The sequence below is a fragment of the Spodoptera frugiperda genome, chromosome 20, assembly GCF_023101765.2.
Source record: "Spodoptera frugiperda isolate SF20-4 chromosome 20, AGI-APGP_CSIRO_Sfru_2.0, whole genome shotgun sequence".
Classification (NCBI taxonomy): Eukaryota; Metazoa; Arthropoda; class Insecta; order Lepidoptera; family Noctuidae; genus Spodoptera; species Spodoptera frugiperda.
This window is the reverse complement of record NC_064231.1, coordinates 13458113-13483323: the sequence shown is the minus strand read 5'-3', so window position 1 is coordinate 13483323 and position 25211 is coordinate 13458113. Positions and strand designations below refer to the sequence as shown.

Below are 25211 nucleotides of genomic sequence, written 5' to 3'. Positions count from 1 at the left end.
TACATTATAATATATATTCATAGCTTCCTGTACCACAGATGTAACATGCATATGTGGTACTTTAAGTAAACTACCACATAACGTTACAAAATAATAAACAGCTTTTTCTTACAGAAGACAATTGTCGGTCTACAACTTCTACGCTTGACGCTACGAGATGTCTACGAGCTATGGACTACGAACTACGTAGTCTATCTGCTACGAGAGATGACGCTACGAAATATCCTTATTTGGTTGAAACTTTATCTTAACAATTGTTTTGTAATTGATTCATCAATTGTTGTTGTAACATGTGATGTTTTAATGTCCATCTGTTACTTGTTACCTACAATACATTTTACAAAACTTCCCACTGTATACATTTTAATTTATGTAACGAACTCCTTGCTTTTAATATCTTCCTTCAAAAACACTTTCATGTTCTAAATTTTAACTGTCCAGTCTCGACCAATTGATAAAATCGCAGTAAAATCAATCATCAACATTTTTTAAATCTGTTCGAAAATCAAGTGTTGTGGGCGGGGCTACACCCGCCCTATGTGCCAGTCTCTGGCCCATAAAGCGGGGCACACAACGTCCCAACCCCCAGTAAGCGACGCACGCGCGCCTGCACTGTGCGCACGACCCAGTCATGGTGGACAAAAATTTATTTTAATTATTTTTTATTTTAAAATATTTTTTAATTGACTCTAGTGTTGTGATTAGTGTTTTGTGTAGTAATTTCAGTTATAAGGAGTTTTATAAAGTGAGTATAAGTTTTATCGTACATATCTTTTATGATAGTTTTCATTTAATTTTGTGAATTAAATAATGAATGAACACAATCATGAAATAGTAAATAATTATTGGCATTTGATTGTGGATTAATGACAACGAGATAAATTACTAGTATTTTTAATCTTAAATAGTATTTAAACACCTCTTTTATGAAACACCAAACTAATATCGAGAATAATTTATTTCTGTAATTAAAATATAATTAACAAGTCAATAGGTTTAATGTTTAACGCCACAGTTACAATAGACTAAGGTTTCAGGTACAATACCCGTCAGCTAAAACTAAATCTGAAAGGATAATATAACAAAACTATGTACTACAAAAACACCTCTATACCCCAAAAATAAAACACCATAATATTCATATCAAAACTAACCCACAAATTGTTACAACGACAACTCATAATCTAAAAGCTATAACAATTGTCCGGCAATTAACTTGCCGACTCGGTTCCGGTTCGGTGGCTATAGTAGGAACAAATGTTTGCCGGTCGCGTGCCGGACGCGTGCCGTGTACGGTGCACAGGTGGCCCACCCTCTATAGTGCGATTGATATATTAAGATTGTTTGTAGTGTTTTTGAAAACCTTTTTAGCACTTAGGTATAGGTATATGTGTTTTAAAGTTTAAGTGGTGTCGCTTTGAGCAAATTTTTCAGTCATAAAGTTGCGTTAATCACATTAACCGCTATACTCAATGGTTATTTAACCCAGTCCTTAGTAATTGTTTTCGATACAAAATCGTTACTAAGGAATAGTTTAAGCAATCATTAAATGTCTCTAAGTGCGATAGTAAAGGAAATAAACCCTTGTTTGACCGGCTACGTATCTGGTACGGTGTTATCAACTTATTTAATAGAGATTGAGCTTATTTAGAAGAAACGTGTGACATAGTAGTTCTATTTAAAAATTTGTTTTATATTTAAAAGTTCAAAGTATTTCGGAGCTGCGGATCACCTACCGGGTTTAGGGGCTCCGACTCGAAAACCAGAAGTAGAAACGGGGTGGTATTTAGTCAGTAAAAGTCTAACACTTCCTCTCGCTTCGCCTAAAGCGGGCGAAGTGATAAAACAACAGTGCCATCCTAAAAAAATATTTTAACTGAAACAAGAACTACTGAAATAAGAAAGAGCTACAATAGTAGGAAATTATAATCCGTATCTATGGAAATGAAACCAAGATTTAGTATACAACAACAAACAGTAGCAGATCATAGCATAACATACTACGTGGGGCGGGAAGCGTGACCGACGCGTGCGCTGTAACTGGTGGCGTGGCGCCGATTTGTTTGTGATTAGTTAAGTCGGTTTCAATAAGAAAATAATAATGGGTATTAAAGTATAATAATAAAATACAGCACAAACACATGAATTGTCTCGGAATATTTGTTCAAGTTTTGTATAGAATATATATTCGGAACTTTGAAGGGAATTTTGCATTACAATCGTAAAGATATTTAAATGAGAAGGTTAAAACAAAATACCTGATATATTATTTCCTAAAATTCATATTTTATATCCTACAACATTCTTTAATTTACGATGTTTAAAAAAAGCTCTGAGATTACTCCATATAAAACATCGACATCTTACCCTAAAATAATAAAACAATTCGATGCATTCATTTAGGGTGTACATTACCCTAAAAATAGGAAATCAGTCCGGAAGTAGGAAGTGATAAAGTTCAACAGCAACTGACTTTGTGCGGTGTTGCTGTGTTGGTCACGCAACGGTCTGGTCGGAGGGTCACCTGTCCTGCCCGTGTAGTAATTGGTGCAAGACAAACAATGAGGGTTCACTTCTTCACAAGGGGTGTTTAAACACTCAAAATGTTGTACTTGAAATAAAAAACATCACTTGGTTTTGTATGCTTGAAGGATGTTTGATGAACCTAAACAAAATGAATTTAATAGTGTTAGTTTGAGTAAGAAACATAAATTAGTATTCTGAAATAGATTACTTTTCTATTTTATGCATTGATAACCATAATAATTTATTAACAAATTCGACACATATTTTGGAATACGATCAATAAATATTAAATATCCTTTTCTATTCTTTCCAGATTTCAACAATGTTCAGCACCAGCTTCGAAGACTACTGTGACTTCAACGACAGCATCTGCAGCAACGACTCCGGGATCGATCGCTCGTACACAGATTCCTTCATAAATTCCACAAACAGTACTCCAATCAAACATGAAACTTCAGACCTTGGGATATCTCTCACCCCAACCAAAGATGTGAGGAGAAAACTCTTCAACGACGATTACGAACTCTTCCAAAATCCAACAGACGATGTTAAAGTTTTTGAAGAGAACATACAAAATATTAATACATCGACGCCTAAGAAAGAGAAAAAGCCAAAGGATCCTAACAAGCCTAAAAGAAAATATGCCAACGGAAAAAACAGAATTTCAAGATGCAAAAGTCCTACACAGCTCATGAAGATTAAGAGAAACCGAAGAATGAAGGCCAATGATAGAGAAAGGAATAGAATGCACATGCTGAACGAAGCCTTAGACAGACTGCGATGTGTACTACCAACTTTTCCTGAAGACACAAAGTTAACTAAAATAGAAACTCTACGCTTCGCACATAACTACATTTTCGCTCTAAGTGAAACATTAGAATCTTTAGATAACATAAATTCTGGACAAGCTCCGGTCGAAGATTACAATCTAAACTATGAGAAGCTACAAAACTATTCAATAGGTGGTGAGAAAATCACAAAAGATGCTTTTAGAGATATATTCCCAGTTCCAAATAAACCTGAAGGTTGTAATGATGGTAGTTACAGAAACTTCCAAGGGTTCAGTAGACCGTTTCCAAATGGATCCAATTTCATGCAGACTAGTGAAGGTGTACTCATTAACGTTGGAAATGTAACTGTATCAGTGAACAATAAAGGTGGAAATTGCATCACATCTACAACAGGAACAGGTTTCTTCACCCATCCATCAAGTTTCGGAGAAGATATGAACCAACAAGTTTACCAATACGAAAGGTATGGCGCACCATCCTACAATGAAGGTTATGAAGCAAATAATATGCCTGGAGAATACTTCAATCAAAAGAATTACGAAATATTCAAAAATGCTTTTGATACAGCTGCAAAGAGCAGGAAGATTGAGAAGACTGAAGATTATAGTAATTATGGAAGATATAATAATTCTATGTATGGATACACTGATACTAATTGTTTTAATGGAAATACTAATGAGTATTTACAAAATAGTTATTATTATAATGACCAAAGATGTTACAGAAACTTCTATAACAGGGCTCCTAGTGTTGTGAATGCTCAAATTTGATGTCCTAAAAACTAGTCATTGTGTACAAATTATTTTTTATATAAATATACAAACTAGTATCTAAGTAATAAATAAAAATAATTCTACAGTAGATAATTGTATAATACCAAAGACAATAAGATATAGTTTTAGATTAAGTTGGTTTTTGTAAAAGTCTATTCTAATTGCTAGTCATTTTTGTGAAATAAAAATACGTTTTTATATTTTGTAAATATTTGTTTTATTATAACGACGCTATAATAAATCCTTAAAAAGAATATAAGACAATAATATGTAGAGACACAAATACAGACAGATAGGAACCCAGAATTTAATGACAACGTTACACAAAGACAGTTAAGTACAGCATGTGTATCGATCAGTCAACTTTAAACAATAGCATATAAACGGTAGCCTAGTTTAACGTTTGGCAAGGGAGAAATTGACGCATGATTTACCACTGTGTAATAATACAAGTAAAGCACCATGAATATAAATCAAATAGGAACAATGAACGTTAAAGAGCGAAAACTTGTGAATGCTTATGCGCACCCCTATGCTAGCTTTGTTCAGGATCTATACAAAATTAACCCAACGTTCCAACCGTTCAATTATAAACCTTACTACAATGAAATAAGGACTATAGAAAGTGTAAATGTAATAATGACAGGGTAGAATAGGGGCACCCGTTTGGATCGAGTTACCGATTTTCGAAAACTAATGTTTGCTTTGAAAATTCGTTACGTGCATTGTTATTGGACGGCTATGTTTGCTCCAATTATTTAGATGTCATATTTTAAGGATCATTGTTCGGATATCAGTCTATCACGAAAAGTACGTAGTCGAAGCATTTTGATAGATTTTTTAGCAGTAGCAGCGCAACAATCGTCGCGTCGAGTGTCGCGGAATGCTGCTCATGAATGTAAGCCTCTAGCATAGCTTGAAACTAGTCAAGTTCCTCTTATGGTATAATTTAATTCCATCCAGAGCATAAAGAGCCACCTTTATTTATTTTATTTTTAACCGTGGCCATCCCATTGCAGGGCAAAGGCCTCCCTACCCTCCATCCACTCCTCTCTGTGCAAAGCTCTCTGCAGCCAATCCTTATCGTAGGTGTCCAGTTAGTCCCACCATCTCCTAAATAGCCACCATAATCAAAACAAAACACCACCTCTACTTCTGATATAAATTCCATACACAAATAATAAAAGTTCCCAATTATAGCCGTATACATACAAACAGCACCTGGTGTCCAACTGTCACTTCTAAATTACAATAATTACTGAACAAATCTGCGCTTTCGTCATGCACCATTGCACTGCAGTCCTGATTCGAAATGGTGTAAACAGGAAATTAGCTTCCGACTGAACAGTGAACAGTTAATTTCAGTGTCGCTCACTTCTATACATACTTATATTTATGATGACATTGATTGGATATCCGTTATTAATCAGAAATCGCAATTTTGTGGTATAAAAATAGAACTAGATTTTTCTTAAGCTGCATTTGCACCTGCATACGAACATATTAATTTAAATATGTACGAGTATTTGTAGAATAATCATGCAAAATATATGAAAATCTTTATACCAAATCTTTAAAACTTAGTTAGTAGAAATTCTACAACATCACCCTACAATTCCATGTTTATAGCATCGTTACCTAAATTCGTCAACAACAAAGAAACAAAACTCACACCTTTTGCAATTATCTGGTATGAAACCACGTTTATTTAACTCCATTGACACTAGAAAACCAAATGACACGCCGTAACAACCGAACCCATACACAATGTACCGAGACCAACGGATTATCACGGCTACCGGAGAATACCAAACATTGGTACACACACCCTATTCTTACAACCAAACATGACAGAGCAAAATTGACCCTATAAGAATAGGTGTAAAGGTGCAAATTGTGTATTTCGCTTGGATTCCGAAAGATTACGGATTTTGGAAAAAATATTTCTAGTAATGAATAGATATTGAATAGAAATTTTGACCAGGATTATGTCCATAAAGCTCCACAGTGGTAGTATTGTTTTCAATCTCAGTCATTTGAAATATTACAAAATATTAGCAAAGTAGAAAATTAAAAAGAATATTATTATAAAAATACAAATAAAAAAAGGTAATTTAAAAAACTAAAAAACCCGACTGCGTTTCTTTATAATATTAAAATGAAAAAAAACCCTAAAACAAGAAAGTCAACGTAAAATTTAAGCAGTCGGGACCCATTCTAAATATAAAGACTTTGTGAGGGCACATACGGCTGGCTTTCTAGAATGGGTCCCGACTGCTTAAATTTTACGTTGACTTTCTTGTTTTAGGGTTTTTTCATTTTAATATTATAAAGAAACGCAGTCGGGTTTTTTAGTTTTTTAAATTACCTTTTTTTATTTATTTATTTTTAGTTTTATTATTTTTTTAATTTGATATATCTAGTGTCACTCTCACAGTAAATACGAATCAAACGACCCCTATCAAGCGGAAATCCATCGAGTCGTTCAGGTTAGAGAGTGAGAAATATTCGAATTTGGCGCCAAAAATCCGCCATTTTGTTTTTTTATTATTTTGATATATCCAGTGTCACTCTCACAGTAAATACGAATCTAACGACACCTCTCAAGTCAAAATCCATCAAGTAGTTTAGGCTAGAGAGTGAGAAATAATCGAATTTGGCGCCAAAAATCCGCCATTTTGTTTTTTTTATTATTTTAATATATCCAGTGTCACTCTCACAGTCAATACGAATCTAACGACACCTCTCAAGTCAAAATCCATCAAGCCGTTAAGGCTGCAGAGCGTGCCAAACAATTATACATACATACATACATACATACATACATACATACATACATACATACATACACTCGAAAAACATAACCCTCCTTCTGGCGCAGTCGGGTAAAAAGTAACTAAGTTTTATACTATAATAACAATAAATTAATTCCAATCCTCACAATACTAAATAGATGTGTTTAAAGTAATAAATAACGCGTAGATCCGAGATATTTTATCTTGAACATCGACACTGGTAAAATGTGGTACTTAGCGAGATCTCCCCACAAATCTGCAGTTACTGCACCGGCTATTAATCGAATGCATTCAGGGTCCACCCCAGTGTGCAGTCAAACCAATCAATTTTTATATATTGACGAGATGCGAGGAACATTGTGTGTCATTTCGGTAAATAGTGTTAAATTAATGGCCTTTTACAATGCCTTGTTAGCAAAAGAAGTATGTTATGTCCGTTATTTCCAAACTCTCTTACGTCCGTACTCAGAATCATTTAATGGTTACTTATATTTTCGGAACAAAATCGTTACTAAACAAAAGTTTAAGTAACCATTAAAGGTCTCTGAGTATGGCGGTTAAAGTTTAAGGAACCCCTCGACTAAGATAATACATACTTAGTAGTCGTGTAATTGTCGCGGAATGCTCATGAGTATGATTCTCTAGCATGTCTTGAAACTCGTCGAGTACCTCGTCAAACAGTTACGTGAGTAAACCGATAGCGTTATAACTAATCATTTCATAAAAGCCATGCATTACAGCCATGTAAACTTTAAATGTAATTTTTCTCCGTTGAAGTTCGTTGCCACTAACGTTACCTTATATTATGTATTTACCAAAACTTTTTGCTATCATTCATCAGCAATCTTTTCAATCCATCCCCGTAAACCGACAAATAAATTCATTCTACCGAAGCACCCTGAGGCTATGTGTCTTTCAAGTAAAAACACCACAAGCAGCCCTCAATAAAATTCAACCGTTGATTTTATAAAAAAAACAAATATACAACACATGTCTACTATCGTATGTCCAGAAACATAGCCGTGGGCTAATTGATGTCTGAGGGCCTAATACGAGATATTTTTCACGTTAACACGATCGAAACTTTACAGCGTTGAGCCGTCTGATTGGTTGGTTAATTGGAGCAGGCCAATCAGAGCGCTGAACGTTATAAACATGTTGACGGCGTTAAGGTAAAACCAACTTGCCCTAGGCCCGTTTTTTGTCTGTATGTCTGTTTGTTTGATTTTGTTTAATATTCATCCCGTCCGTCCTCCGGCCAGTATTTGTTTAGTCCGCTAAGCTAATATACTCGTTTGTTTAAGTTTTTTAATGGAAGGGTGCTGATGTGGTTGGTTGTAAATTCAATTTTGATTGAGTGAAGCAGTGTTTTAAAAAGCGATAACAAATTATTGAATAGTTTTGAGACACAGATCTTCTCTTCTTCTCAGGAGTCCCGAAGTCATTAAATACATATTTTTTCCTAGAATTGCAGTTTTTTTTACACTTCCTAAACTGCAATTCTAGCGTATTATACGTTTAGAATTTGTGTTAGGTTAGGAATTATATTTATTTCTGCTGATGTCCTAGTCGTTTTGGCTTTTTACCAAACTTATTACTTACACCATTCATTATCAGTGATCAGTAAAACATCCAGAAAACCAGTGGAATAAGAATGTATAAAAATAAAATTGATAGTTGTCTTTGAATGTACGAAAGTTACTTACTTACTTACATTTATCTTACCATAAAACAGAATATGAATAAAAATATGGAACCCAAAACCCATAGCAAATATTCATAGCACCCAATATAACTAATTCCGAACATTATCCTAATACAGTAAAGTATCAATTCTGTCATTCTCCGCATTTAATACCAAAAGATGAATTGGCATCACCACAAATTGGCTATACAGCTGACGTTCAATTTACCTAACAATTACCATTCAAAAACATACCTTATCACTAGGTAATAAAACTCAAAGTGATATTTAATCAGGCAACCAGTAGAGAAAGAACTCTGGCGCAGATTTTTTGCTCTATAAAATTGTGGTGGCTAGGATTTTGTAGGGGTTTTGTTAAATTGGTGGTATTGAATTGGGGAGAAAGAGCTTAGTGATTTGACGTTCAGCAAATATTGCAAATTATTTATTATAAATATTATATGTGGTTTCGATCAATAGATTTTGTGGCTACCGTTTGCATAAAAATGTCTGGCAATTCTATGAAAACTCTAGTATTAGGTATAATTATTGATTTGTATTCAATTGGCTAGTGCTAAAAATCAGTGTTGTGACTCGAGCCATCGTGTTCGGGCCACGGCATTTTAGCTAAACACTGGTCTTATTGCGCCGTGTTGACTATCTATTTATTTATTTTATTATTTTGTCTGCAATATTTTATAACAATGCAAATAAACTCTTATTCTTTATTTCAGATAATAGCCATAGATTTTAAACTATTTTAGTGTGTTACTTAGCTAATTTATAATTTATTCTGAAATAAAAATTAACAGATTACTAAGTGACCAATAACGCAACTGTCCGTAATTTAAACAAGCAAAACCATTGCATGGTATAGGTATACTTGATAAAGTTTATTTTACACCAAGCGTAAACACTTGAAAACCTTTCATTTATCTCTGCCTCACATTTAAAATTAATCCCTAAATTAATTGACATAAGAACTATTATTGACTGCACTTTTTATATTAGACGGAGATAATTTCGAATAGACGAATTTCAACCTTAAACCTGGGAAGCTAAGATACATATTTCTTTGTGTTGTGTAGCTAGGGTTGTCCAAAGTAACAACATTTGGTACTTTGTTCGAGTTTGGTACTTGAAGTTGATTGAAAACTAACTGTATCTTTGTGTGTTTGTTTGTTGAAATAACATTAATAATGCGAGTTACGCTATCAGAGTCGAGTGTGCATCTGTACGTAATTCTAGTTACTTATATGGATTACTGGTTTAGTAGATTAAAATGTTATATTATTAATCATGGACTTTAAAATGAAAAGCACTAAATAGAATCTGACTCGTTGGTCGAGTGGTCGCTAGTGCGACTGCCGGACAAGGGGTTTTGGGTTCGATTCCCGTGTCGGGCAAAGTATTACTGGGCTATTTTCGGTTTTTCAAAAATTTCTTAGTAGTAGCACGGTGTCTAGAATTGTGCCCATATCTAATTTAATGTTACTGTTATAAAATTGAGCTCATTTATTTATAAAGGTATTTATAGTACCTATTAGTAGCAAATTTTATTCTAACCCTTCAAGTATTTTTTACCATTCGAAACAATTTTAACGAGAAAATATGAAATCTCATTTTCCCACAGCTATCATACTAAATAAATACCATACTTATACTGAAAGTACCAACTTAACACTAAATTAAACACTTAAAAATCACAACCAAAATGATCCCATAAAAATATTACAAAAAAAAAGATTCACACGTTTACAATGACAGAAAATTAACCCTATCATCGCTCATGGCTTTTTAAATACTGTGTAATCGTTAATGTTTATCCCACTTGAGACCGAGCGTGTCATATTTAGTGGCAAAAAGTACCACCTAGTAGAAAAGAACTCAAGTGTCATTTTAGGACAGTATGGATTACAAATATTACGCATGGCAAAAAATACGTGAGAATTGGAAATTCACACGAGTTTTTGTGGCTATTTTTATAACGTTTAAATAAGGTCCTTTGAAAAGGTAAAATGATCTAATTCTGTTTGTTATTGTGTTTAGGATCTATTGGTTTAGAAACGAAAAGGCTCTGGGAATAAACTGTTTTGAGTTCAGTGAAGCAGTAATCACACCAAAATAAGCACCTTGTCTAAAGTAATAGTGAAGAAACACTATAATACTTACATATACATATATTAACCAATGTGATAGGGTCAAAGTAATGTCTTATCTTATAATATCTTGCCATGCGTGGTTACGCCAAATAGAACATTTCTGACATATCTACTTACTTCTTCCACATCATCAACAATCGCCAATTTCTTCACACATGTCAAAAGACGACGGGCACTTTTGACCCCTAACGAAACCTACTGATATTTAACTATGAAGCAATCTAATGACCGGCATGTTAACACTAAACAGGCGTGTAATATCGCCACGCGGCTCGCGGGACAGTTGGTAAGTGTGACGTCACGCCCGACACGTGTCACGCACACGCTACAAGTATGACCTATCAACTGCTATGATACACAGATTGAGCACTATTACTTTATTTGAGTATTAATTTAATATAGAGGTGATGGAGTTGTACTAATAAAAGCGAAGAATTTTTGTTTTTTTTTTCTGAATCAAATTATATCAGTTTTTCATTCCTGGTGAACTCGGTGCCCCTTATCGGTGCTGAAGGAGGCCGCCGTGGTGGTTTTATTGAGATAAAATTCCCTTATTACCTTGTCTTTCTCCACAAAAAGCTACGCACCTTTTGAAGGTTTCCCCGTCATAAAAAAGGCATGTTCCATCTTCGAACGCATCGATCGTCACTTACCATCAGGTGGAATCGCGTTTAAATGCCTTTCTAGTTTTAGATAAAAAAAACAATCTATAAAATAGAGCCTCGGGTCTGAAAGAAGTGAAGGCAATCAAAAGATCAATGTCTGTCGAATATCTAGATCACTACACGTCCAATAACCGAACAGTTAACCACTAATAACCATTAAAAATACCTAATTTAATCAGCAAACAAACTTTACCACAAATTATGTGCCTATTACACTTTCACACCCACAACTGGTGTCTCACACGTGTCTTACAAGTGTCGAAGCGTGTGGGTCGCGTGCCACAGACTGCTATCATGAACTGTTTATAATTCCACCACTAGAAATACGAAGGGTATAATTGACCAAGTGTCTCAATTTTTTATTGTTTATTCAGTAGCTGTTGGTGTTGGGTTAAAGTTTATTTGTTTGTGATTTTTATTTGGAAAATGAGTTTCATTTAATTATGACTTCTTTCTTAAATGAAATTACTAACGGCTTATATGAAATTACTAACGGTACCTATGAGAAATTATTTTCAGAAATAAGCCTAACATAAACTACAGCGGCAGTGTACTTTTTAAGGGGGAAAATCATCTAATAATTTCTCCCACCTTGGGCCAGGCGAGAGGGAGTGTCAGACTCTTACTGACTTAAAACCACCCCGTTTCTACTCTTGCTTTTCGAACCGGAGCCCCGGTAACCCGCAAGGCAGTCCGCAGCTCCGGGTAAACAGGGTGCTGACTTACCATTATCGATAGATCTGCAGGAGTAACCAAGTTTTAGACAAAAACAATACTTGTTAAGCTACGAATATGCACAATGAATTATGTACAAAGAAACAGCAACTGAGCCACTACATAATTCAAAATATCCTTAAAAAGTATTTAACGATACAATTTCCCTTAAGCTACACATTGTTCAGAAGGATATACATAACAAGCGTTAAATGAATACAAATAAATAACCATTGAATAAAGTCTGTGGTTCGACTCCTACGCATGTCGAATTTGCCAATAACACGCCGATGTCACGGCTGTCACAGCTTAATTTGAAGCTACTGGCTTGGAATTAAAGAGGAATTTATGTTAAATTATACTCATAAGTATACAGTCAAGGATAATTCATATTTTAGGTGGTAAAAGTTATTTTAATTTTTATAGGAGACAGTTGAAACAGCAGTCTTTCCGTTGGTAATCAAGATAATGATAGATTGCTATTTTAACATGATATAAAACATATGTTTTTAGTAGTGATGACCACAGTTCCTATTCTTCTTGTTTGTACTATTTATTTTTTGAAACCTTGTCGCTCGAGGAAAAGAACAGTGATTCGGCCTTAGTCTTACAATAGCTTCTGCCTGCAGCTTCTCCCGCGTTTCCGTGGGATAAAAAGTATCTCATCATCCAAGTCAGCTCATACCCTGTCTGTATACCAAAATTCATCAAAATCCGTTCAGTAGTTTCAGCGTGATTGACGGACAAACTTCCAAACATGCAAACAAACAAACTTTCACATTTATAATATTAGTGTGATTAAGAAATCTGTTCTCTAAATAGTAAAATATTTTATCGCCATTGAGTTTCGTTACTACCAATCTCATTCTCCTAGATCTTCTACTATTATTACTATAAACGCCAAGTAATCCGTGCGCGGAGCAATCTGACCGATTGTCGCGGTGTCAAACCGTTTACCCTTATCGCTTATATCCAACACTATGGAACACATACAACGCCACAAGCCCATCTGTCACACTGCATCGATGCACCACGAACAATAGCAGCCATTCATACAACAAACTTTTTTATCAAAAAAATGGATTTTGGGTCAAAAAATTGTGTATCGGAAATTCGGTTGTAAGCACCAGGGGAAGGGAGTTTATCGTAAAATTAATTTTCGGATTACAAACACGTTTTTTGTTGGGTGAAAAACGAATTTATTGATTGATTTTTTATATTAATTGTCATATAAAAGTCAACTTGCATGTTTAGAACTTTTAATGGCCTTACATTACAGAATTTTCAAGTTACATGGGCTAATATTCTCTGTCTTAGTCGTACGCTCTCGACAAAGCGGTCGTGGTCATGATGCCGGTCGTACTTCGCAATTTAGTGATGCTTTTGCGATGTGTCTCCACGCAGCACGTTTGGCTAAGTGAGAACATTAATCATGAATGCTGGTCTGATTCAAATTATTAAGAAATCTTTCTTACTTTGAATCGATAATTTTCCTACTTCTTACAATCCACAATAACAATTAGCAGTTTCTGTAACGATTTATGTGTATCACAAAATATTTTATTAAGTACCTAAGGAATTTTATTTTCATAGAAAAGTAAAATTAAAACTATCTAAAATCTTCAAACACCTCATTTAAAACCTAGACAATTTATACCCTATACCCATAAACGACACAGCACAAAACTGCCAGTAAATCTCGAATCAAATAAAGTCAACTGAATGTATTGAGAGAGCGGCACCTGGCCCTGCAGCCCTGGTAACACGGCCCATTGTCTCGCACCCTCGCGCAGACCGCGTGGGGCAGCCCTTAAGATTTAATTACCGACCTTTATAGTTACCGCTACTGTTTACTTTTATTACATAGCTTTGTTAGACGAGTTCAATGTTCTATATTTAGGTATAATAGAGAATTTAGATGGATAATGCGTTTGGTGTTCAGTTATGAAATGAGACTAAACAAACGTAAAATATGGTGTGTATACCCTATAAAACTATTTGCACTTCTAGCGTCTAATATGGAGTCTAAAATTGTGAGGAAGGATAAATTCCTTGTCCCAGCGCGATAAGCAGAAATAACAGAGCGCCACTAAGTACTTAAGTACGATTTTTTTATTTAGGACCATCTTTAGTTCAAGCACGTATCAAGTCTCATCACATCCCTCTATTATACAGTATCCACTGCTATCCTTAGGTGCCTATTTTTACTCATGAAATGGTGCTTTAATTAGGCAATTTAGACTCGTGTCAGGTTGTTACGTAATTTCTGTACCTACGAGGAATTGCCTAATAATTCTAGAGCGCTTTATGTTGAAACACTAACTAACGGCCACACGTAGTAATTATAAGGTACTTGCTCCCACTTTCCATCATACATACATAACATGTATGGATTTGTTACAAAACTTCGTATGGGTGAGCAGAGGTAGAGGTATTATTATTGTAATAAAGACACAGTTTGACTTGACTTTTCGCACAATGCGTCTCTCTCCTATACTGCTCTCATGCAAGTCAAGCATCGCGCCGGTGTTAGCTTTCGAGTCAAAAAACTTCAGCTTCGAGATCTTGTATAAAGATTTTCAATTGCCACAAATTAGCTTCGCTTTTTCCTCTAACATCTCAAGTAAATTATTGTCACTTTCCATTACACATGCTGTTTCCAACTCACCCACTTACGGTATGGTGCTCACTGACATAGAAAGCCAAGGTGACAGCTGAGGTAAATTTTCCATAACCTACGCGTACAGATTTCAGTTAGGTCCTATTAATAAAATTTGTCTGAATATTAATGAGCTAGTTCCAGGTATAAAAGCTAGGACTTACTGAATATCAGCACATTCGAACCACATCCGTGGAACAGCATACATCATTTAATATACCAAAGCTTTTTATTGTCTCAAGATGAAGTTTACTTTGGTCCTTCTGGTCGTAGTGGCTTGCTTCTGGTGCTGTGCGGCGCAGAGCGCTAATTTCTACTGTGGCCGCCGACTTGCTGAGGTGTTGTCGAAGCTATGCTGGGATCATACGGAAGAGAAACGTGATGCTGGGTGGTGGATGTCTGCGGACGCGGCTCGGTCACTAAGTGGGGTGCGCGGCAAACGTGGTCCTGTCGACGAGTGCTGCGACAAGCCCTGCACCGTGGATGAACTACTCGCCTACTGCTTCTATTAAATGTTACATGAGAACACTTGACTGATTGTTAAATAGTGAATTAGATTCGAAAATATTGGATTGTTTTTTGATGTAAATAAATTTTAGAGGTTTTAGAGAATTTTGTTGTTTTCTTAGTTTCTATTCAGTATACTAGAACTTGTTCTTAACGTAATTAATTAGGTATCTACAAACATAACTATAGTCACACCATATATTTTACCCAAACCCTTCATTAGACTAAAATCAAATACTCATATCTACTACATAGTATATAGCTCAATATGTAATTATCAATTAATGTAAATGGTAACAAAATCTGCAGTACATCTATCATCCCCAAAATCCCCGAGGAATGATCATGAATATCAAACGGGCATCGCATAGTCCCCAGTTATCTGATCCGGATTAAACCGGTAAAAAGCGGTCATTATTCCGCCTCCGTGGACCAAATGGGATTTTTTATTTGAGCCACACCTCGGGCTATTGTACGTGGATTGTCATTGGAGTAGAAAATTTTATTCTTTTTTTAATATTTTGTAGTTTTATATAAAAAATCTATCTTATTTTCTACCATTGACACCATGAAGAGCAAAAATATTTATAGATTTGTTTTCTCCTACAAACTAAATAAAAAAAGTTTAATTTGAGGCCATCGACTTATGAGAGGCTATGTTCAATAGAAGACGTCTTGTAGCAGATATGATACCTAATGATTATGATAGCGTAGAACATTTTGTTAATTTATACTTTCTTTTTTAAGCCGATTATAAGCTAAAGCAATCCGACGAATATTAACAATAACTACCCCATTGCAAAGTTTACATTTAGAAAGAGAGTAAGATAGATAATTTCTTTCTCGATATTCGTTTCGTCAACAAAATATAGCAGTATATTTTTTTATGTATAACTCTTACAAATACAACAACGGAAATCGATCTCAAATCCCTATGCTTAGCAGTGTCGCTACCACCTTGCAAACAACACACAACAACGAATAAGTATCCTGATTTGTTTATCACCAGTCAATTTTTTTCTGTGAGTGAGGTATCATTTAAATTTCTATCAAGCTGTATAATGCCGAAGAGGTCAGGTCTTCTTATCTATCAATGGGCAGGTAACGAATCAGTGCGTAAGACTAATAATAGTTATTGTTACTTTTTACTCTTTGTTTGTGTTTTTAGTTCTGAAGTCGATTTTTTCAAGGCAGTTTTTTATTTTTTACTTTTTAATGTAAGAGAGAGATACGTACAACCCACAGGGTTGCAAACTTCTCATCAATACAAATTAATAATACCATTTCATCATCAGGCCCCTAATGACCATCAAACCTCATGTAGGTGTAATCAACAAAAGTTAATCAAGCCCGTAACCGCTGAGGAGTTCCCTCAACTGTCCTACCACTTCATCATCAGACCGAAACCAGTCTATACATTTGTAAAGTTCTCATCAGAACCAAGAATTCAAGCCCAAACACGGGGTCATTGCTGTAAATCTTCGAGGTGTTCCCTCAACTGTCTCTCAGCTCCATTATCAGATCGACTCCACACGTTTATAGAATTGTAGTAGGTAGTTTCAAATACTATATAAAATATTGGTTTCGATAGGATCTCAAGATAACCCTTCCAACAAAAAAAAATCATAATCCATCAACAGACGTCGCCTAACATACAGACAAAAATAATGCAGATGATTTGAGAACCTCCTCCTTTTTGGGAAGTCGGCTAAAAATCCCCCATAGGTCCCTCTTTTAAGATGATATCTCGGCACATTAGCGTTAATCTCAAAGATAAAGATCGGGTTTCACAATACTATCGCTCGTTTCATCTACCCCTTGTCACTGCTTGACAGTCATTTGTCAAAGTTTGCCAGAGACACATTTTTTTTCTAACTGTCAATATTTGTGTTCTTGTTAGTAAAGAGATTGGAACGATTGTTTGTTTTTAAAATGAATTTTGTAAATATTTATTTATTTAGTAGAAAATACATTAATTTTACAAAAAAGTACAATAATTACTTAAATATGTATGGTCAACGTCCTTGTGTATGGTCTTGTAGTTTGTGTATGAAATTTTATTTCACCTGTAATTTTAATATTAGTAAATACTACATTTATATCCTCACGGAATACCTTGTTGATTTTGGAATGCCTACTAAAACCGATACCTAATATTCGTCTCTATGATAGAAGTAGAACCAAAATTGATGAAAGAAAACCACCAAAATCAGGTAATATTTAACATTTATTTACATCAATAACAATATAATCCATTTTTCTGGCACCAAGTTGATTAAATAACAATTGTCAATAAGTCGAGTGTTTTTCATGTTAATATTGTTGATAAACATAACAGTAGGTGAGAAGTTCATCCAACGTGCAGGGTTTGAAACAGCACTCGTCAGAAATACCACGTTTGCCGCGAAATCCGGTTAGAGATCGCACCGCGTTCGTGGACATCCACCACCCAGCATCACGCTTCTCTGCCATATGATCGTTGCACACTGAACCCATTTTCACAGCAAGTTGTCGGCCACAGTAGTAATCAGCACCACTCTGCGCCTCACAGCACCAGAAGCAAGCTACTGCGACCATAAAGACCAAATTAAGCTTCATCTTGAGAAGGGTAGGACCAAATAGCTTTGGTGATATTGAATGGTGTATGCAGTTCCAAGAGTGCGGTTTGAATGTGCTGATACTCAGTAATTCCTAGCTTTTATACCTGGAACCAGCTCATTAATATTCAGACAAATTTTATTAATAGGACCTAAGTGCAATTGTGTGCTGTTATGGAAAATCTACCTCAGCTGCCACCTTAGCTTTCCATGTCAATAAGCATATCTTATCGGAAGTAGGTGAATCGGAAATAACACGCATCTATAATGGAAACTGACATTTTTTAACCTAAGATGTGGATTATGCAAAATGCATTTCATATATCTGAAAAGTCAACTTGATAAATTATCATTGAGATTTACGTATGTTGAGGCTTGAAACTAGTCGAGTTCCTTGTCGAACAATTACGTGAGTAAGTCAAAAAAACATAATAATTAATTTATACCTTATGCGCTGTAACAAGGTGCGGCTGACAGATGCCAGTATGACGTTGACGTCTCTCTTTAGGGATGGACATTAGAAAAATCTTTTTTTATCGTATCGATACCCGCAGCATACATTCAATTCTCTTAAACATTTTTTATTAAATGTATGTGTTATTTAGTTGTGCAGTCTAACTACGTGTATATATACTTGTCAAAATAAATATTTTATGACCGAGCCCTGAGGTGTTTCAGAGTTTCAGTTTTACAGAACCGCGAAGAAAACAAGGGTATATTAATTTGTATATGTTAATTATACCACCACGCATTATCAATGGCGCCGGAAATGCTAGAAAAATGTCTACTACATATTTCTGCAGATAATGTCACTGTGGTTTGGGCAGAGAGAGCCGCGTCTACAGTGGATTTACCCAATAAAATTTTTAAGAATGATAATTGAAACGCACGATTTTCGACCCTTATTCTAAAAAAACATCGACTACCTATCCATCGTAGCCGTACATCCCATCACTAAACACGACTATGGCTTTACGTTATACGCATAACACTTTACTTTAGCATTTCATTAGATTTTAATTAAATACTAGAACATTCCGGTTGGTTTTAATTTAATTAACTACGCATCCGAATGATTTAACATAATCGTGTGGCTTATTAAGGCAATTTTTAAATCGCAGCAACTTAAGAGTGATACGAAACGTTACTGAATCTGTCAGCCGCACTTGTTACGGCGCATTAGGTATAGTATGTCTTTGAAAGTTATAATATAAACTAAGCCGAAAAACATAATTATTTTCATTAAGACACATTAAATTATGCTTCAGAAAAAAGCGTAAATGTTGATTAATGCTGAAAACCACCGATCAAATTAAGGAAATAAAATGTCTAGATACTATCAGAAAATATCGTCGACTTATTGCAAGAAGTTTTAACTGCAGCACTAAATACGTTTTAAACTATAGACTTATTTTGACACATATACAAAATGCAAAAACTCACGATTTCTATCTGGTATTTTTTGCTTAACTTGCAATAAGCCGACATACTTGCCGCCAATAAACTATTCTATAACGCTACTACAAAAATCTCGATCCTTATCCGCATAGAGTGAGACGAATCGATAACCACACTCCTCTTTTATTTACACATTGCAACAATAACACGCAATTATATATTCAAAATAATGTTAGCACTTGACAATAGTTTACATTTGAATGTAAAGGATTAACACGCGGTCGACTGTGACCCGGTCACTTGTTAAAAAAGACAATAATTTGATTTATTTTCGTCACGGATTAAGATCGTTGGGGTTAGTTAAACATTCGGTTTTAGATATTAAAGTTAATTAGCGTAACCAAGGATTGAAAAATGTGGTCCTTTTGGAAACAATGTTTTATTATAATTTTAGAGTAAAATGTTGTTATAATAATATGTACTTAAGTAGTATCCATTATGATGACTTTCGTCAACGACTTACAAAAAGCTTCAGTTAATGTATGGTTGACTACGATGCTATTGATATAATCGTGCCATTCGGTAGTGACGTCAAAGATCTCGGCTTACTCATTGACAGCAATTTGAACTGGCAGGCACAAGTCACAAATGTGTGCAAAAAGGTCACCGGATCACTGCGGTCTCTTTATCGCGTTAAGAACTTGCTTCCGTCTACCACCAAGTCAATGCTAGTGCAGGCCTTATTGTTCCCTATTATAGATTATGCGGTGTTTGTTATTACGACCTGAATGCAGATCTCCTCAATAAACTTGTTCTGAATAACTGCATTCGATTCGTTTTCAACCTGCGTAAATATGATACGTTTCTGCAATCGGATGCAATTAAAGTGGCTGCCCATACGCCAGCGCAGGGAGCAAAGGGCGCTTACCACACTTTTCTCCTTCCTCAACTCAGCTTCTTCGCCTAGCTATCTTTCCTCTCTTTTTCAGTACACTTGCGCCAACCACAGCAAATATCTACGCTCTTCCAACAACCGTCTCCTTCAATGTCCTACACACCACACTAAATTCCTTCATTCTTCTTTTTTATCCAATCCATCTTGCTGTGGAACGCGCTCCCCACCGATGTCAGGATGCTGTCTACTCGCTTGACGTTCAAGCGGAGAGTTCGGGAGCTTCTTCTGAAGAAGTTGTCAGAGTCTTCATCATGATCATCACTATAATTAGTATGTATATATTATATGTAAATAGTATATGTATTGTTATTATGTAGGTTTATTATTTTTCCATGTTATTTAAATATATATATATATATATTGAAATAAACAAAAATAATAAATATATATATATATATATATATATATTTAAATACAGAAAAGCTCAGGTGGAAAAATAGAATATACTTACTTACACAAATATGTACCAATATATATATATATATATATATATATATATATATATTGGTACATATTTGTGTAAGTAAGTATATTCTATTTTTCCACCTGAGCTTTTCTGTATTTACTTGCTACATGCACCTACCACTAGTTTTTCACTGCATCACCTAAAGGTTTGGCTGGTAGAAAATGCCTACGGCATTAAGCCCACCTTGTACACTTTGATGTGCATAAAGAGTAATAAATAAAATAAATAAAATAAATATAAAGTTTCTGGAATTACTAAATCAGACTCAAAGTATCAAATCAATCTACTTATCCATAAAACTTCGTGCATTCAAAGAAATTAATAGAAATACCGAACTTATCTTAACTAACGAGTACAAAAATGCAAATCAACTTGCAACGTCCACATAAGAGGGGTGAACACGAACCTCCCCGCCCAGTGCACCCCATCCCCTGCCGTAATGGCACCCAACCCTCATCTTAGTGCCCTACTTGTGACGTACTTGCCACCCTCGATTTTAAATGCTGGTACTTATTTTTTGAAAGACAGGTCTGGTACATCTATGCTGTATTTTTTTGTTTAATATTTTCTTTTTTTTTTTGTTAAGAAATAATAGAAAATTTTAATTAGGACGATGAAGTTTAAAGCCGAAATTATGTCTACAAAGGATTTAGTTGAATACATGCAAACTTTATGCTCAACAATTCAACGCTGGCACAAAAAAATATATCGGAAAGCCGTATGGAAATTCGAATGTGGAATAAAAATTAACAAGAGATCCAAGCGGCCCATCAGACGGGCGCTGATTCGCATTTTTTTCAAAATTTCAGTCTGTTTTTCAAAATTTTCGTAACGTAATAGTTTTTGTACAGTTTTTTATATATATATTTTCGCCAAGATCGACAAAATTAACAGTATCCATCATGGTAAGCGAATTTTATAGTAATACCAGTATTTTTGACTTGTGTGTGTGACTTCTGCTGACTTGGTTACTCGTCAGCTTCTCATTGGTGCAGAAGAGCAATACGTGTATCTAGTTTTCGGTAGTTATTGAAAAATATATGAGTGCATATTTAAAACAGTACCAGTGACAAAATTTTTGTTTCACGTCATCATGACACCCTAGTTCTTGTGCTATTGACAGAAGATTTCAGGTCTGCTACCACTTTTGGGATGCTCTCCAGCTACGCACATTGTTCGTTGTTATGTATCTTAGTAGTATCTAAATAAATATTGGTTCTATTTCCAGGAATAAAAATGTGATCTTTGTAAAATGACGGATGTACAGACGGCCATTTTTGGCTAGTCATCTTTTGTCTAATGTGTCTCCTAGAAACTGATAAATGTTCTTTGACCAAGGGACCTGATGCAAGCCACACGACTGGCCTTCATTTGTGCATTCACAATGATTGAAACCCTTGCTTTTTTGAAATGTCAATAACGTGTGATCTATTTGTATGCGAGCAGAGGGAGTGCATCTCAGTGCACGTTGGGCAGGCGGGCGTGCAGATGGGTGTGGCGTGCTGGCAGCTCTACTGCCTGGAGCACGGCATCCGTCCTGACGGTACCTTGCCGGCCTGTGAGCAGGACCCCAATGCGACGGACTCTTGTTTTAATACCTTCTTCTCTGAAGCTGATCGAGGAAAAATGGTTCCGAGGGTTGTTATGGTGGATTTAGAGGCTACTGTTATAGGTAAGTTTTGTTTGTGAATAAGTAGAAACAATCAGGTTGGGTTAGGTTAGTAGTAGCTATATATTTTATTTTAATTAAATTGGCTCATGAGGTGGTATATTTGTGTGTAAGTACGAAGTATTGTTAGCAAAAATGCTTGATTGTTCTCTTGCAGACGAGGTTCGTTCAGGTGAATATCGGCAGCTATACCACCCGGAACAGCTGATCACAGGCAAGGAGGATGCGGCCAATAACTACGCTCGTGGCCACTACTCCACTGGCCGTGAAGTGCTGGGGCCTGTCATGGAAAGAGTCAGGAAGTTGGCAGACCAGTGTACTGGTTTGCAGGTAATTATCTATAACCAGCATTGTAGGCAGTCAGTATCTACAATCTTTTTATATTTATTTTGTGAACTGTCCAGGGTTTCTTCGTATTTCACTCTTTTGGCGGCGGGACAGGCTCCGGCTTTACGTCACTGCTCATGGAGAAACTCTCAGAAGAATTTGGCAAGAAGAGTAAACTTGAGTTTGCTATTTATCCCGCACCGCAAGTAAGTACCTACATACTTTAGAAATAGTGTATTTGTGATATTGATTAGTTCCTATTGACAATTATTTTTGCGTCCCATCAACGATTATTGGAAGATTTTTATTTCTACTCAGGTGTCAACAGCGGTAGTGGAGCCTTACAACGCAGTGTTGACGACACATGCCACCATTGGTCACTCGGACTGCGCGTTCATGGTGGACAATGAGGCCATATACGACATTTGTAGGCGGCGGTTGTCCATTGAGAGGCCGTCCTATGCCAACCTCAACAGGCTTATTTCACAAGTGAGGATCATTTACTACTACCAGAACCAGTTTAAAGAGCGTTTTTTCTTGACTTTATACTGGGAATCCGGAGGCCGATCACCAACACGATGGACAGACCAGATCAAGGAATCGTCTACCACCGGATTCCACCAACTCGTTCACGATGCGATGGACAGAAACCGATGGAGACAAATAATTCGCTCCAAATGCGAATCCAATGATGACCACGATCCTCAGTCATGAGGGGCCGACTACAGAGAAAGATACTGGGAATAAGATTTCTCGTAATCTAGTATTTCATTAATATTCATTAAAGCCAAATCTTTCATTAATCTCGAGTACTTGTGTCCAGGTGGTGTCGTCTATCACAGCGTCGCTGCGTTTCGACGGAGCTCTGAACGTGGACCTGACAGAGTTCCAGACGAACCTGGTACCCTACCCGCGCATACACTTCCCACTCGCTGCTTATGCGCCCGTGGTCTCTGCTGATAAGGTACCGTAATGGACTCAAACTTAATTGTTACTATAGTATAGTGATTTTTATTGACCCTTTTCTGTTTTCTCATTATAAAAAGAACTTTAGAGAGGAATTTCCTCTAACAAGATAATCTAAAGGGGATTGTTACATTCATGTTATTGTATAAACCACCAGGCATACCACGAAGGCATGTCAGTGTCAGAGATCACAGCAGAGCTGTTCGAGCCACAGAACCAGATGGTGAAGTGCGACCCTCGCGACGGCAAGTACATGGCGTGCTGCCTCCTGTACCGCGGCGACGTGGTGCCCAAAGACGTGAACGCTGCTATTGCGGCCATGAAGGGCCGGGCCGGGATCCGGTTCGTGGATTGGTGTCCTACTGGATTTAAGGTAAAAAAATAAAGCATTTTTAATGTTGTTTGATACTTAAAATGACAATTCATTATTTTTATTGTATCGCCTTAATTTGAATTCTCTTTCATTTTGAATTGTCAGGTTGGCATTAACTACCAGCCGCCGTCGGTGGTGGCGGGCGGGGACCTGGCGCAGGTGAAGCGTGCCGCCTCCATGCTCAGCAACACCACCGCCATCGCCGAAGCGTGGGGTAAACTCGACCACAAGTTCGACCTCATGTACTCCAAGCGAGCGTTTGTGCACTGGTACGTGGGCGAAGGCATGGAAGAGGGTGAATTCTCAGAAGCCCGTGAAGACCTTGCAGCACTTGAGCGTGACTACGACGAAGTTGCCATCGAGACGTCTGACATGCAGCCTGGCTTCGACGACGAGCTATGACGAGCCCCGCCGGCTCGTGGCGGGCCGCGCCCCTCCCGCCGCACCCCTCCGCGCTCGCCGCAGACCGCCCGCCGCCGATACAGCTGCGACGCGACTGCGCCGACACTCTGCCGCCGCGCACATGGACTGCGCGCGCGGCGCTCCACTGCCTAGACAAGTGACTCGGTGCATGTGCTGTGGTCGGTCTGTGCGTGTCTAAACATGGCGGCCGCGCAGCGTCGCCGCCGAAGCGGACGCCACAAAACCGCGGCCGCACGTTTATTGATATTGATTATTGCAGAACTGGGAAAATTAATTTAAAGGTTCGAAAATGTCCGCGGAGGTCGGATGATGCTCGAGTTGCTTGTACCCTACCACTGACGCACCGATGGCTGCAAGGCGTGACAGAGCTGCGCTCCCACGCCTCACTATGGTTTCTTCGTCGAGCAGTCTTGCGACGTCTTTTTTAAGTTTTTTACATTGGTATATTTTTTTAAATTTTTTAGCAAATACTCGACGGAGAAATAAGATTTATATTTTATTTTATTTTTACTTTTATTGATAGAAATTATTTACACGTGTTTTGTGGCGAATCGCGTAAGTGTGCGGTGTGAAAGCGGCGCTATTGTTGTAAGTGTAAATGTTTAGTATTTGTGTACGTCCGTGTTTGTTGAAAAGATCAAAAAGTTTTTTTACAATGTACCGTCTGATGTTCTTGTCACAATAAAATGTCCAGTTTATTTCCAAACGACGAGTTTAATTTATTTGTTTAGAAAAAATATTGCATATTTAGGATTTTCCTC

General features: G+C 36.6%; 3 protein-coding genes across 4 annotated transcripts; all 3 read left to right on the top strand.

Annotated features, from left to right (window-relative positions):
• Positions 1-2844: 2844 nt before the first annotated feature.
• Positions 2845-4087, top strand: LOC118262000 (basic helix-loop-helix neural transcription factor TAP). The gene has a single exon (XM_035573083.2). The coding sequence runs from the start codon at positions 2849-2851 to the stop codon at positions 4085-4087; it is 1239 nt and encodes a 412-aa protein (XP_035428976.2). The 5' UTR covers positions 2845-2848.
• A 10871-nt stretch (positions 4088-14958) lies between these two features.
• On the top strand, positions 14959-15381 carry LOC118261855 (insulin-related peptide 4). The gene has a single exon (XM_035572855.2). It carries the CDS (start codon positions 15012-15014, stop codon positions 15279-15281), a length of 270 nt encoding a protein of 89 aa, XP_035428748.1. The 5' UTR covers positions 14959-15011; the 3' UTR covers positions 15282-15381.
• A 6047-nt stretch (positions 15382-21428) lies between these two features.
• LOC118261947 (tubulin alpha-8 chain-like) lies at positions 21429-25156 on the top strand. 2 transcript variants are annotated; one of them, XM_035573005.2, is made up of 8 exons: positions 21429-21597; positions 22139-22364; positions 22519-22691; positions 22766-22894; positions 23007-23177; positions 23512-23652; positions 23812-24027; positions 24133-25156. In XM_035573005.2, exons 1-8 carry the CDS (start codon positions 21595-21597, stop codon positions 24427-24429), a joined length of 1356 nt encoding a protein of 451 aa, XP_035428898.1. In that variant the 5' UTR covers positions 21429-21594; the 3' UTR covers positions 24430-25156. The 2 variants fall into 2 exon arrangements, with proteins under 2 accessions (XP_035428898.1, XP_035428897.1); XM_035573004.2 differs by having other exon boundaries at positions 21432-21597; positions 22136-22364.
• Positions 25157-25211: the final 55 nt, after the last annotated feature.

Excerpts from the sequence above, each read along its gene's own strand:
- LOC118262000 (XM_035573083.2), top strand. The coding sequence starts at position 2,849 with ATGTTCAGCACCAGCTTCGAAGACTACTGTGACTTCAACGACAGCATC.
- LOC118261855 (XM_035572855.2), top strand. The coding sequence starts at position 15,012 with ATGAAGTTTACTTTGGTCCTTCTGGTCGTAGTGGCTTGCTTCTGGTGC.
- LOC118261947 (XM_035573004.2), top strand. Across the intron at positions 22,692-22,765 it reads ACCAGTGTACTGGTTTGCAG|GGTTTCTTCGTATTTCACTC; the intron begins GTAATTATCTAT and ends TGAACTGTCCAG. Across the intron at positions 24,028-24,132 it reads GGTGTCCTACTGGATTTAAG|GTTGGCATTAACTACCAGCC; the intron begins GTAAAAAAATAA and ends TTGAATTGTCAG.